Source organism: Acanthisitta chloris, unplaced genomic scaffold (assembly GCF_000695815.1).
Source record: "Acanthisitta chloris isolate BGI_N310 unplaced genomic scaffold, ASM69581v1 scaffold15163, whole genome shotgun sequence".
Lineage (NCBI taxonomy): Eukaryota > Metazoa > Chordata > Aves > Passeriformes > Acanthisittidae > Acanthisitta > Acanthisitta chloris.
Window position 1 is genome coordinate 35666 of NW_008664530.1, and position 13273 is coordinate 48938.

Genomic DNA, 13273 nt, shown 5'->3' on the forward strand with positions numbered 1-13273 from the left:
TCATGCACACACTTTTTAATACTGTTTCTTGCCCTTTTCTTTGACATCTTACTGAACTTATATAAATAGCTGAAAAAGCAAACCAAAGTTACTGAACATGGAAAGTGAGAAACACTTTCTGCCAACGGTGGTCTTTTAAAGAGACACACTCATGGGTATGTTACTTGTTGGCAATCAAACATGACTTAAAGACATAGAAGAAAAAAAAAAAAGCTACGATATCCATAACACTCTTGGTTATTTTGCCCTCTGGGAACAGGTTTTGTGAAGCCAAGTGTGCCCAACAGCAACCACAGAGGGCTTGTAATACCTTTAGGGTCACCCTAATGAGCCACTTCATAAATAGAAGGGGTCAGGACCACAGACTGTACAGCTTATGTGGGTTTGTTCTGTTCTGAGGGAAATCCAGGCAGCCAAAGCAGGAGAACAGAGAACACTTAGCTCTCGGTAGTTCACACCTTGTCACAGGCCATCCTGCTTTGTCCAGTTTTGAGGGTGCAAGGGAAAAACTCCACTTGGAATGGCTTGTATGCTGCCACATCACATCATCTAGACCAAATGAAAAATTTGGGTCCAAATTTGTTTGACTCAATGGGATTTGTCAACTCAGTTGTAAATTCTTCCCCCCAAAGGGTTTTCTTTGGCCCTAGACTGAGCAGATTCAAGTTTTCTTGCTGTGCCTTACTGCATAGGATTTATGATATAGGATTAACATGTCTGCTGTAGTTATCTAACACTGTCTTCTTCCTGTATCTCTAGAGCATCATTACTTCTGCCTCACTACCATAGCAAATATAAATGGATGATGCCCTCCTGCCATAAATCAAAGGATGCTCTCAGCATCCCCGAAGAGTTCAAACAACATCAGCTCTGGTGCTCTCCAAAACAAGAGGTGCCTTTACTGTGGGTGTGAACCCTCTTCCACTAAATTAATTTTTTTCAGGAACCACAGCAGCTAGCAGCCTGGATTTAATGTGTAAAGCAGTGCTGATGGCCGAGCAAGGCTCTTTCCATACTGGCAAAAGCTTCCTTGCTTATAATTGTATTCCTGCAGAGGTGCCTGCTGTTACTGGGCCATGGCTGTGAGCTCCTGTGCTCTAATTAAGTGGAGAATTGGCCTTAATGAATAGCACTTTTCTGGTCCTCAACCTTAATAGTCCTAAAAGTTGTCCTGTCTTTCAGTGAATGTGCCATTCGATGGGCACACCATTATTTGCTGATTTGTGAATATGGCTGGGACTAGCAAAGTTAGAGGGAAAACTACTAAATGCTTGCCTCCTGCTTTAAAAATCAAATTAGTAGGCAAACCAACCTGTTAGGCTGGGCAGAAATGCTTATGATAAATGACTTCTTGCCTTGGCTGTGCCAGAAAGAATTTAAAAGACACTTGAGAAGCCTGAGCACATTCTTAGGGCACTGGTGGCACAGGGTGCTCAGAAGCAGCAAGGGGCAAACCCACGTGGCCCAGGGGCAGCCTTTCTTTTTACCTGCTGTTCTGCCTGGCTTGAGAAATTTTGAGGTGCATGGAGGAAAACTCCTGATGCACAGAGGGGTTTGCTAGAGGCACCCTATCCTTCCCTGGTCCCATGTCACAGCATCCATGGGACCCACTGTTTTCAGCACAGGCTGTTGCTTGTAAACACACACACAATAGGCTGTATCTATATAAAACTACACCTAAGAACCACTCATTTTCTGGGCTGAGATTTTGCTTTCTAGAGTGAAAATCTGATTTGGCATGATTATTTTCTTTTTATTTCCTCCTTTCCCCCCTCAGATAATATCCTGTTATGAGACTAAAGAACTACAAGAATGAAACTCCAACTAAAGCTAACTTTGGCTAACAGAGTGACAGATCCATTGAAAATCGTGAGGGTGTAAGGATTACTAGACTGAGATTTTTCTCTTTTTTTCCTTTCTGCCTGTGCTCAATTTAAGGCAACTTGCTTAAAAATGGGATTAAAATGCTCCATAGCCATCACTGCGTGCGGCGACTGCGAAGGCAGGGTAGGCTTCGTAGGCTGCATACGTCGCTAGGTCTTGTCCCATAGTCACTGCCTGTTTGAGCTGAGTGGCTGTAACAGTGGCAGCTGCATTAGCAATGGTATATCCTGCAGGGAAAAGGAAGGAGAAACTTCAGGTTAATGAAAAGATGTTCAACACTGACCATTGCCTTGTAGGTTTTGATGGGAAAGCCTAAGGAATGACCTAGAGAGCAATGAGTTTATTAGTGGGAATAATCTAAATCAATAGGCCGTTTCTGGCATGGGTTTTTCCTTCATGTTAAAGGCAGCAAAAAAAAAAGCTGGAAAATGAATGCATTTCCTCACCTGTGGTTTGTTAAACATGGTGCCTGGAAACTATCCCTCTGTTGGATATTTTTTCTTTAGGCTTTGATTGTTTCTGAGCTGAGGATGTTAACGGTGTTCTGTAAATGTCCTCCCATGCATGGCATGAGAAGGGCAGAAAATGGCATCATATAGGAGAAATTTGGGCAGGTTTCATAGAGATTATGTGGCTCTGATACCTTTCACAGTCAAATACACGGAATTCAGGACAGACGTTATTAGAGGAGGGAAACTCTGTGCGGTATCAGGGAGAAAATATTTAGTAGACTGGTTTTGGCTGGATTTTTTTCCCATCAGTTTCTAATGGAAAATGTGGTTTCAACACTTCAAAATTTGCCATGGGAAGATGTTATCTTTGCTGATTTTGAATGAATCACTGGGAAAACAAACATCATTTGGGTCTGGTTTCTCTGAAGGAATATATAGCAGCTCAATGACCAGACCGCAGTAGTTTGTTGTGAAATAATCAAGGGTTAAGGCAAAGCCTGAATTTGCGAAGAGTAGCTGGGGCATTTGCTGGATCTGCTGGACCAGGCTCTGCTGCTAAACTACATCTCTCAGGGTCCAAAATCTCTGTCTGATCATCTGGGCAATGAGATCAACTTCAGGTCAGTTGGAGCAGAGGTCCTCTCAGTGTGGGGAATGGTAATACTGGGTAGCACAGCATGCGTTGCCTCACTGGAGGTGTTACTTCAGGAGAAAACATGAGAAAATGGCTATAATTTGAGTATTGTGGCTGTTCAGAGTATTTTCTTTGCATCAGCAAAGCTAGGTACAATGTTTTGAGTAGGAATTGAGAAATGTGTGGTTGAAGGCATATCTGCCACCATCACAAGAGAAATGAGCTGCTACCTGGGCATGGCCTGAGCTGAGCTGCACTTCAGCAGGCCCTGATCAAGGACCAGTGTGTGCTGCAAGCAGAAACTGCAATGTATGTCAATTTGTTGGGTTTCCAAGACAAATAAATAAGGGTGGATGAAAGAAAAGGAGAGATTCTAATTAAGCAGTAAGTGGTGACTGGATTCAATAAAGAGCCCATTTGGTTTCCATGCTGCGGAAGCCTGCTCAAACCCAGACAAATTGATTTTTCTGTGGCTTTTGTGGACTCCTGTGGCAGGAAGCCTGATAGATTTTTTTTATTTTTTTAAAAATCCATTCTTGAGACACTCCAAACAAGTCAGTAGTACTGACTAATGCATTCCTCATGTGCACTTTGGCATGTGTTGCTCCCACTACATCAGGATAGCTGTCATGCTGGAGAGCACACAAATGTAATGCCTGTGAGCTGAATTCCTGCATTTTCCATGACTTCCCAAGTGGTTTTGGGCAGTTGCAAGAGCTATTGACTATGAATTTACAAACTGGGAAAAAAAACTTGCAGTGGGGGTGTGAGAGATGGGATTGGATCCAAACTTGCATGGCTGCGTCATTTCTTTGGCTGATGAAATCCTAAGTGTTGGTTCAAAAGGAGCTTAGGGCACTGGGGAAGGATGGATAGACCTTGAGTCAACCAACCATATGTCTTTGCAGGGAGGAAGAGGTACTCCATCCTGGGTGGCACCAGCCAGCATGTCCAGGGAGGGGACTCATCCCAGATGTGGCACTGGGGATACCAGTTTTGGATCCTGCATTCTAGCTGGGGCTCACAGTGGAAGGGAGGCATTCACAAACTGGGAGAAGTGAAGAGGAGGTATGTAGCTGGAATGGGCCCTGGGTGGTGGGGGGTCCCCATCTTTGGACACTGCTTCAACTCACCTGGACACAGCCCCAAGCAAAATGCTGTACCTGTGGCACTGACCTGCAGGGTCAGGGTCAGACAGGGACCACTCCCACCCCAACACCCCCAGCCTGAGTTGCTCTGTGGAATGTACATTGGAATTTGTGTGAACTTGGTGCATGAAAAAAATACTTTTAAAGGCAATAAAGTTGCATAAGTGACATGAGTAAAGGTAGAGGTATGGAGGGGGGCCACAACCAGGTCTGTCCTCAGTGGCCAAAACAATGTTCATAATTGACAACTGAAAGGAAATAGCAGGAAAAATAATGTTCCAGGAGACCTTTTCTGTACAGACCTTCCCATACCTGGAAAAGCTGGTGCTGCAGGAGGCACCTCTGCTCCCTCCATGGGAATCCCCAGTGTCTGAAGGGTGTATTCTGCTGCGTAGGTTTTGGCTTCATCGATGTAGGCACTGAGCTTGGGTGGTGTGAAGGGATGTCTGTGAGTACAGCAAAATGTTAGCTGGGTTTGTTTTCTGTAGGACTTTCCTGCAAGATGTTTTGATTCACTTATAGCTGGCACCATCCCCCATATCAGATGGAAGCAATATTTTACTGTGCTGGTGCATTAACACAAGTACTCTCCTCGTAGTGGTCTGGTTTCCTTGCTGAGGTTATTGACCCTGGCACTCATCTGGGACACAACATCCTTTCAGAGTATGTTGTGCATTTTCAGACAAAAAAAAAAAAAGCTGTTGTGTTACTTCTTTAAAATACATAGTCTGGGGTTTTCTTTACAATACACAACAAACTGTTTTGGGTCAGAAATGTTTAGAATCATATTTGGAGCCAAAATACCAGCATGTTACTTCAGACTCCTTTCATTTTCACAAACAAGGCACTGTGTGCTTTTTTTTTGTACCAAAAAGCACCATTTTATATCTTGTCTGGCTTTCTATAAAGTTTGCACCACCAGAGAGAGAGTACAAGCAGGGCACACATCACTATCAGTTTATTTTAGTGTATGAAAGGTTTTTTTCCTGAAATACTTAATAAATAAATAGAAAAAATAGACACCTGTGTGATTGTCCTTTGAGGAGAGATATTAGATAAAATGCCATTAAAAGATAAATCCTAAACCTCAGAAAACCTCAAATAATTACATACATGGCAGGGTTCTGGCTGGCCAGGGCAGGGATGGTGATTTTGTATAAGAAGAGCTGTCTTTGATCTTGGCCAATTGCAGAGTGGAGCTGGTAAACAGGCTGTCCCCAGTTATTTTTCTGGCAGATTTCTTCTAAGATCTAAAAGGGAGAAAAGGGATTTTTGCTTGGGTTAATTGCTGCACGGAAGCCTTGTCACCCAGCTTCAGCTCCTTGGTGAATTATCACAGATTGGTTAGGATTAGAAGGGACCTTAAAGCTCATGTAGTTCCACCCCTCTGCCATGGACAGGGACATCTTCCACTAACTAGCCCAGGTTGCTCCAAGTCCCATCCAGCCTGGCCTGGAGTACTTCCAGGGATGGGGCAGTCACATCTTCTCTGGGCAACCTGTGCCAGTGCCTCACCATCCTCACAGGGAAGAGTTTCTTCTCAATATCCCATCTAACCCTTCCCTCTGACAGTGGGAAGACATTCTCCTGTGTCTTGTCACTCCAGGCCTTTGTAAACAGTCTCCATCTTTCTTGTAGCCTCCCTTCTTCATGGCTTAGTAAAAAATTATAGAATAAATAGCAGACAGGATTCTACATTCACCTTCAAGTATAAGATTCATCAGAATGTTTTATAGTTTTAAAACCTTTTAATTCCTGAAGTTATTCCCTGTTAAACTGGACACCTTTTTCCTTTTGCAAATTAGCTGGTTTGTTCTGGTTTCAGGGTAGTTTTCTTTGAATTCTCCTCAGAAACTCTATGCAGTTCTATTTCAGCCTACTAAAACCACTAGGGTTACATCCATCTTCATTGCTCTGCTGCCTGCCTGGTCTTGTGGGTTACAGTGCATGAAAAGCGCAAATAAAAAAAAAGAAAAAAGGTTGTGTTTCTATCCGTCTTCCTTTTAAAAAGAAAAAAGGTTGTGTTTCTATCCAATTAATTACACCGTCTTCAGCAGGCGATTTCTGCTTTGAGTTTCAAAGAGAAATGTTGAACCACGTTGCCCTAAGCCCTAGCACAGCTGATTCCGTGGTAATTGGGAATTGCTGTCCAGAAACACTCTTGTGTTGGCTTTGTGTTTCATTGTTTTTAACCCACTGGGCATGTGCTGCCACAAATGAGCTTGAACACAGCATGGTGTTCCCATGCCTCCCTAGGTGGGTGCTCACACCAGTTACTTTTTTAAAGCAGCTCTACCAGACCTGACACCCAGCCTAGAAGATGTTGAGTATGGGACTTTAGGATGCTGAGCATGCTGCCAGATGGGCTGGACCAGAAACTCTGGATGCCTCCAACCTGTGCTATGTGCCTGTCCCTGGTTTAATTCATCAAGAAATAGGTCATAGAATGATTTGGGTTGGAAGGGCCCATAAAGATCATCTTGTACAACTCCCTGCCATGAGCAGGGACACCTTCCACTGGATCAGGCTGCTCCATGTCCCATCCAATATTATCTGGAACATTTCCAGTGATGGGGCAGCCACAGCTGCTCCAGGCAACGTGTGCCAGTGCCTCACCAAGCTCACAGGGAAGAATTTCTTCATATCTCATTTAACTCTGCCCTCTGGCAATGTGAAACCATTCCCCCTTGCCCTGGCACTCCAGGCCCTTATCAGTAGTATCTCTTCATCATTTTTGTTGGCTCCCTTCAGGTGCTGGAAGGCCACAATTAGGTCACCTTGATGTCTACCTTAAAATTAACACTTCATTTTATTTAAAATAAAAATGCAAAGTTTAAACATCAGGGCTGACTTTAATTTTGTAATCATAGCTCCAACTGAAGTTTAGCACTCTGTAGTGTAAATAAGTAGTTTACATTTCTTGACTGAGGCAACCCTTGTTTCCTGTTGAACCAACACCTTTACACGAAATGTCGAGTTTATAATGTACATCATTTAAATCTTCAGCAAGGCAGATCTATTTCTGAACACAGAGCACCACAGCTGGGTAGTGGGAACAAAACCATTCAAAGATGGCACTGACATGATCTCAGTGCAGCAGGTGGGAGGGGCTGACCACGTTGACAGGTGTAAGTGAGACTGTCCTATTAGCGAGGTGGTCCTGAAGCAAGTTGTAGCTGTTTGTGACCTGCTGCTGGGAAATAGCAGCAGTGGGGGATTAGGGAGCTCAGCTGCTGGGAAAATGTGCCCCAAAGGACCAGCATTGTAAGTGCCCAGGGCTGAAATACATGAGTGGGGTGTTGGCATGGATATGAATAGGAAAAACTGAACTTCACCTGCCCTAAAGCACTGCAGCACCACTCAGGCTATCTCACCCCTCTTATATGCTGATAAAATAAAGTAAAAGGACTGTAGAAGTTTGCAGGTGGGGAAAAAAAACCCCACTATCCTGGTTTCTGGGGAAGAAAAGGATGTTTTCATAGACTTTTGCAAACCAGATGCTGTGGCAATTGAAGAGTTAGTAAGCAAAAATGTACTTCAAAATTCAGGGTGAAGCTGGTTTCACATGTTCCTTTGGAGGATTTAAGGGCAAAGGAGTTGCTGTGAGAGCTGAACCTCCAGGAACTTTGGGAGTTTGTTCTGGATTTCTCCTCAGTCCTCATCCACCCATCCACATACACAACCAAATCAAAAGTCTTAAGCAACCAGAGTTTCTGTGCTGGCCTGGGTTGTGGTCAACACCTCTGTCCCCATAAATGATTTAAAAATGTACGTTATTTTTCTGTACATGTGCATTCATCCCTTGGTGAAGTCCTAAGTGATGCACCTTGTGTATCCAACCCATTTTGGATGGGAATTTCTTTACCTTCAGTGCTTTTATGGAGCAACAGCCATAACTAGGTTTCATCTTACACCCAAAAGCATATTATGACAACTCTAAACCCAGGCTAATGGTGATTTTTAAAGAAATATCTTCTCCAACCTAGATATTTCTGAGAGCAGATGCCATTCTACAGCAAGATGGGTGGATATTGCAAGATGCAACTAGTATTCCTATATCTTTTTAATATCTTAGAATAATAGAATCATCTGGGCTGGAAGAGACCTTTAAGATCACCAAGTCCAACTGTTAACCTGTCACTGTTGTAACCTCTAAACACTAAACCATATCTTCCAGCGCCAGGTCCAGACACCTCTTAAACCCTTCTAGGGATGATGACTCCATCTCCTCTCTGGGCAGTAGAATCATAGAATCATCAAGGTTGGAAGAGACCTTTAAGATCAACAAGCCCAACCATTATCCTGCCACTGTGCTGTAACCACTAAACTCTAAACCATATCCTCCAGTGTCAGATCCAAACACCTCTTAAACACTTCCAGGAAGATGCATCTTTTTTGAGATGCTAGAATGGATCTAATTATCAGTCCCCAGTGCAGATTCAATCAAGGCCTTGTTTTCCCAAAAATACTTTGGGTAAAGACAACTTTTGCCCAGGATATTGACACTCCTTTTTTTGTGGACATACCTGAGGAGCAAGTTTGATCCCTTGGGGCTTTAGCGTGACATGGTTCATCGGGGTGAGCTCCATTCCTGGCAAGAGGTCGTAGAGTTTATCCTCTCCCCTCTTTTCTCCTTTGAGCTGGTATCCACGCCCCAGGCCCGTGTACGCCAGGTAGCCACGACCTCCCAGTCCTCTAACTCCCGCAGCCCCTACAGGTACATTCATGTAAATTTCTAGGAATGTAAGAAGGCATTAAACTGAATCAAATCACGGAAAAAATGACCCTGATTCTTGCTGAAATGGAAAAGTTAGCCCCACTTGCTAGGTTTGGTAAGAATACAGGCAGGAGGCCCCGCAGCTGGTTGCTGGGATAACCCAGGATCAGCACTGACACCATTTCTTTTGGGGCTCTTATTCATGGATGGGTGAGGTTTTTCATGGGAGACCTGATTCTTTCTGATCCTTTTTCTATCTTCTCTGGTCAGTTTTAATTTCATTACACCTTTCTACCCAGATTTGTAGCTGAAAGGCAGAGAAGGGTCAGCTGGTATCTCTTGTTGCCCACCAGTGTAATTTCACCTTCTTGAAAAATTTAGAGTTTATTCAATTTCATCCTTATATGAATGAAAATCCTTTTTTTCCCCCCCTTATTACACTTCCATTTTTCCTCAGGGAACCCTACTTGGGAGTCTAGGGAGACCATAATGCAAGAGAGGGATGGTGGGTTGTGGCATCTGCACCTTTTCCAGTGCAACCTTCATAGAAGCTGGCTTCACCTATGCAGGAAAAAACATAAAGCACAAGGAGTGTTCCTGCTCCACTATCTCCTTCCTTGTGAAGGGAGAAAAGTTGGCTGACACAGTCCTTGCCAGCCCTACTGGGGTGCCACACAGGGTCCCAGCCTGCTATGGAACTTGGCTACAGGCCTGGGGACACAAGCTGAGTGACACAGGCATCATCTTTAGAAGGAAGAGCAAATGGGAAGATTAACTTATTTTTTTGATAGCCCCAAAAATACTTCTGAACTTATCAAATGATGTTTGCATTGATACTTAATCTGGGGATGCTTGAGTAGGAGAATTTGATTTGGTCCTAGGTGCAGCCACCCAAGATCAAAGACAAAGCACCAACAGCTTTCAGAAATACTCTCTGTTTTCATAGAGGGGTTACTATTAGGTTGACAATCCCCCAAAACAGGGCTCCATCTCCCAGACCACAGTTAATGCCTTGCTTGATTTCAGTGCTTGTTCCCTACCCTGTATCAGGGCAGTGTGGCCTCCTTGCAAAACACCATGGCTTTGGGGCAGAGAACATGAGGACTGGTAAAACTTTCCTTGTGACCTTCAAAGCAGAGAGGAAACAGTGGTGAGCTGTGCTGGTGGCTGGTTGTGGGACCTGGCTCTAGAGGGAGAAGATTGCTTTATTTGGTCTTCCCTGCTGGGCTAAAACCAGGAGGATTCATGGGTTATTTACACTGGACTGAGGGCAATCTGGAAGCTCTTTCAGGCTTGCTCCAGGAAAATGGTTATTTTGTTCAGCTTAGTCTGCTGAAAGTTTGTCTTTAGGAAGGACAGAGTCCAAACCTTGTGTTTTCCATCCTTTTCTGAAAGGGGCTCAGAAGCCAGGGCAAAGCCGATGTCCTCAACACAAGCCTAGGGAGCAGCTGCCCAAGCACTGGAGGAGACATTTTGCTAGATCTGAGTATTGGTATGATGTGAATTACCTCGTATGGATGGGGGCCGGATGATGCTCCTGTTGCTGAGCCCCTTGGTGGCTGGGAAGTGGAGGTTGGGAATAGCTGCATAGGCTTGGGGTGCGTAGAACACTGGAGCACCCAGGTAGGCAGTGGCAGGATCATACACATGTCCAAAGGTGTAGGTGTACTCTCCTTGCAGCATGGCACCTCTGCCACCTGTGCCTCTTGTGTATCTGACGTAGCTGTCCTTGTCAACAGGCTTGGCTAATGTCACCTCGATCGGGGACCCATCCAACACCTTCACACCAGGTGGTGGGGAGAGAGCACAGGAGAAGCACAAGTGTAAGTCTCTAATGTGTACAAGGGATTATCCTGCCTGGGGAGGCAGTTTCCCCTTGTGGTTTGCTAATGGGATGGGAAGATGGAGAAAACTGCCCCAAAAACTACCCCAACCCCCCCCCCAAATCTCCCTCACACAGGTGGAAGAAGGCACTGGCTGGGTGAATGTTTAACATGTTAAGAGCATCCAACCCTGACCCCAGCTGGAAGAAGCACCTTAACCAGATTAGCACAGTCGTGAAACCTTCAAAAGGCTTCGCATGCGAAGTAGCATGTAAGTCAGTGAGATTCCATGTGCTCCTGTGGAGAACAGCAGTAGCACTAAAAATAGGAGCAGGGTTAACACCTCTTTGGGAAAAGCTCTTGCATTACAGTGCCGTGAACTACATGCAGTGCAAGAAGGACTAAATACAGAAACCTCCTTGCAAATCCACATCTGAATTTGGAGCAGATGTTTTGGGCTGACCTTGTTTGTCCCAGTTTGCCATTCACACACTGCCCTGTGAGTGTTTCTGTTGGCAGACATGGAACAAGGAGGAGTGTGAGCCAAGGGAGCCTGCAACCCCTCATTTGCTAGGTCTCCTTTCAGCTTTGCCCTGCTTTTATTTTCCTTTTTCTGAGCAGTGAACTAGAGTATGAGCTGGGCAAACATTTAGTACAAATACAAGGAGCCAAAATGACTAGTTTGTGTACACCAGAGCTGCTGAAAAAAAACCCCAACAAATTCAGGAGTATAAAAGCAGCCTGCAAAGAGGAAACAGGGCTAACACCTCCAGAAGGTTTATGTTGCTGAAAACCCAGGCTGCTTTGTTTCAGCTGTGTATAATATACTGCACCTAAGCCCCAGTAATTAGCATTTACAGCATCTTTACCTTCCCATTCAAGGCTTTCATAGCCTCCACCGCGTGTTCTCTTTTATTAAAGTGCACAAAGGCATAGTCTCTAATTTTCTTTACTCTCTCTACTGCACCTGTAGAAAACAGTCACCGAATCAATTACGCTGGAAAAGAGCTCTGAGATCATTGAGTCCAACACAAACATTAGTAGGAATATTAGTAGGAAATTGGTATTAGCTGGAAAATATAGATCTGAAAGAGCAACTGTGTTTGGTTATGAGCACTTGGAGAGCAAAGGCTATTCAAGGGTAAAAGAACAAGAGAACAGTGTCTTCTTATCTCTTGGGATGTATATGCCATGGGAAACTGAATATATAAAGGTTGTAGTATTTCAAGGCAAACTAGAAGTGTTTGGTGTCAGGCACCAGTAAGTGTCTCATTAAATCGGAGCATTTTTCTTGAGTCCAAAATTCTCTGTTGGGCACTGCCTTTGGTCTTGTGTCTTCCTTCCATGACAAAGCACTGAGATGGTTGAGCAGGGAATGAATGCATCAGCTACAGGTAATGACACCATATGATCCCCATCGCCATGGTTTTGTATGTGTGTGATACCTGGAGGCAGCTTCAGGAAAGCTGATGCTTCTGCCATAAAGCAAGGAGGCTTTTTTAACCACCAACTCAAGATGTTCAGCAAGAATGAACAGCCAGTCCTACCCACAACAGATCAGCCCTGGGCACAGGGATGGGCTGGGACTGATGGGGCACCAGGTCTCTCCCTAAGAAACAGCCTTTTTCATGTCAGTGTGGCATCCCTGGATGACACAATTCACCTGGACATGGCCCCAGCCAGCGTCTGCAGCTGAGCTGTTGGCCTTTCTGAGAGTGAGATTGGGCTGAAGACCCTCACCGTGGTGCCCCCAGCCTGAATCTTTCTTACACCTCTGTCTTTCAAACATAAATAACTTCTTGTTCTTTTCTATGTCCTTCCTCTGCAGCTTTCCCTTGTCAGCCAGTCTGCTGATGGGAACTTCCCAGCACTGAGAAAGTCTGCACTGAGCAGTTTGTCTCCAAAATAACGACACAGGTCCCATTCCCCTTGGCCACAAACTTTAGACATCTGCCTTTTCTTTATTTGTTCATCTTCTCTGCTCCTATGGCTCGGGAAGCACCTTGTCAGCAAACCAATCCTCCAAAACTGTGACATTCTCAAACATATCCTTTGGAAACACAGCTAAGGGATGCTGAATGACTCCTCTGTGGGCTTCTTAGCCTTTAAAGCTGAACAGGTGCCACACAAAGCACTTACTTGGATAAATTCAGGAGAAAATGAATTTCTCTGGTGCTCAGGGGGAGTCATTAGGAGCTCCAGTGTACTGAATGAAGCCTGTCCCAGCCTATAACCTGAGCAGTCTGCACATCTTCAAAATGGCACCAGAATGGTAAGTAGCACTTTGTGTCCTTCTGGGAGAGAAGGTGATTTTCTAAGCCTGAAGTTATGGGAGTTATATGCTGATGCCTTGTTTACAAGTTAAGGCTTTATTGAACCTTTTGAGTTTTGAAAATTCCCCTTCTGCCACCTTGAGAGCATTCTGTGACACCAATCCTCTCCTGAGCCAAGAATTTTGCTCTTCCCTGCTTCTGCCTCTGCTGGGGCAAAGCAGTGTGATACCCACCCTCTGGTCAACTCCATGGAGAGACCATCCATGTGATGTTGGAGGGACTATCCATGTGACGTTAGAGGAGGAATATTGTCCTCTGCAGCACATTGGGAGAGCATGATCT

General features: G+C 44.6%; 1 protein-coding gene across 2 annotated transcripts in view; it reads right to left on the reverse strand.

The window, feature by feature from the left end:
* Positions 1-1959: 1959 nt before the first annotated feature.
* Positions 1960-13273, reverse strand: part of A1CF (APOBEC1 complementation factor) — a 22765-nt gene continuing 11451 nt past the window's right edge. Inside the window, exons 6-11 of one of the 2 annotated variants that reach the window (XM_009071397.1) lie at positions 11528-11625; positions 10344-10614; positions 8645-8829; positions 5232-5368; positions 4431-4564; positions 1960-2111 (exon numbers count right to left, since the gene is read on the reverse strand). In XM_009071397.1, the coding sequence (XP_009069645.1) occupies positions 1960-2111; positions 4431-4564; positions 5232-5368; positions 8645-8829; positions 10344-10614; positions 11528-11625 (977 nt within the window). Of the gene's footprint in view, positions 2112-4430; positions 4565-5231; positions 5369-8644; positions 8854-10343; positions 10615-11527; positions 11626-13273 lie in introns of both variants that reach the window. The other variant, XM_009071396.1, reaches the window with a different exon arrangement.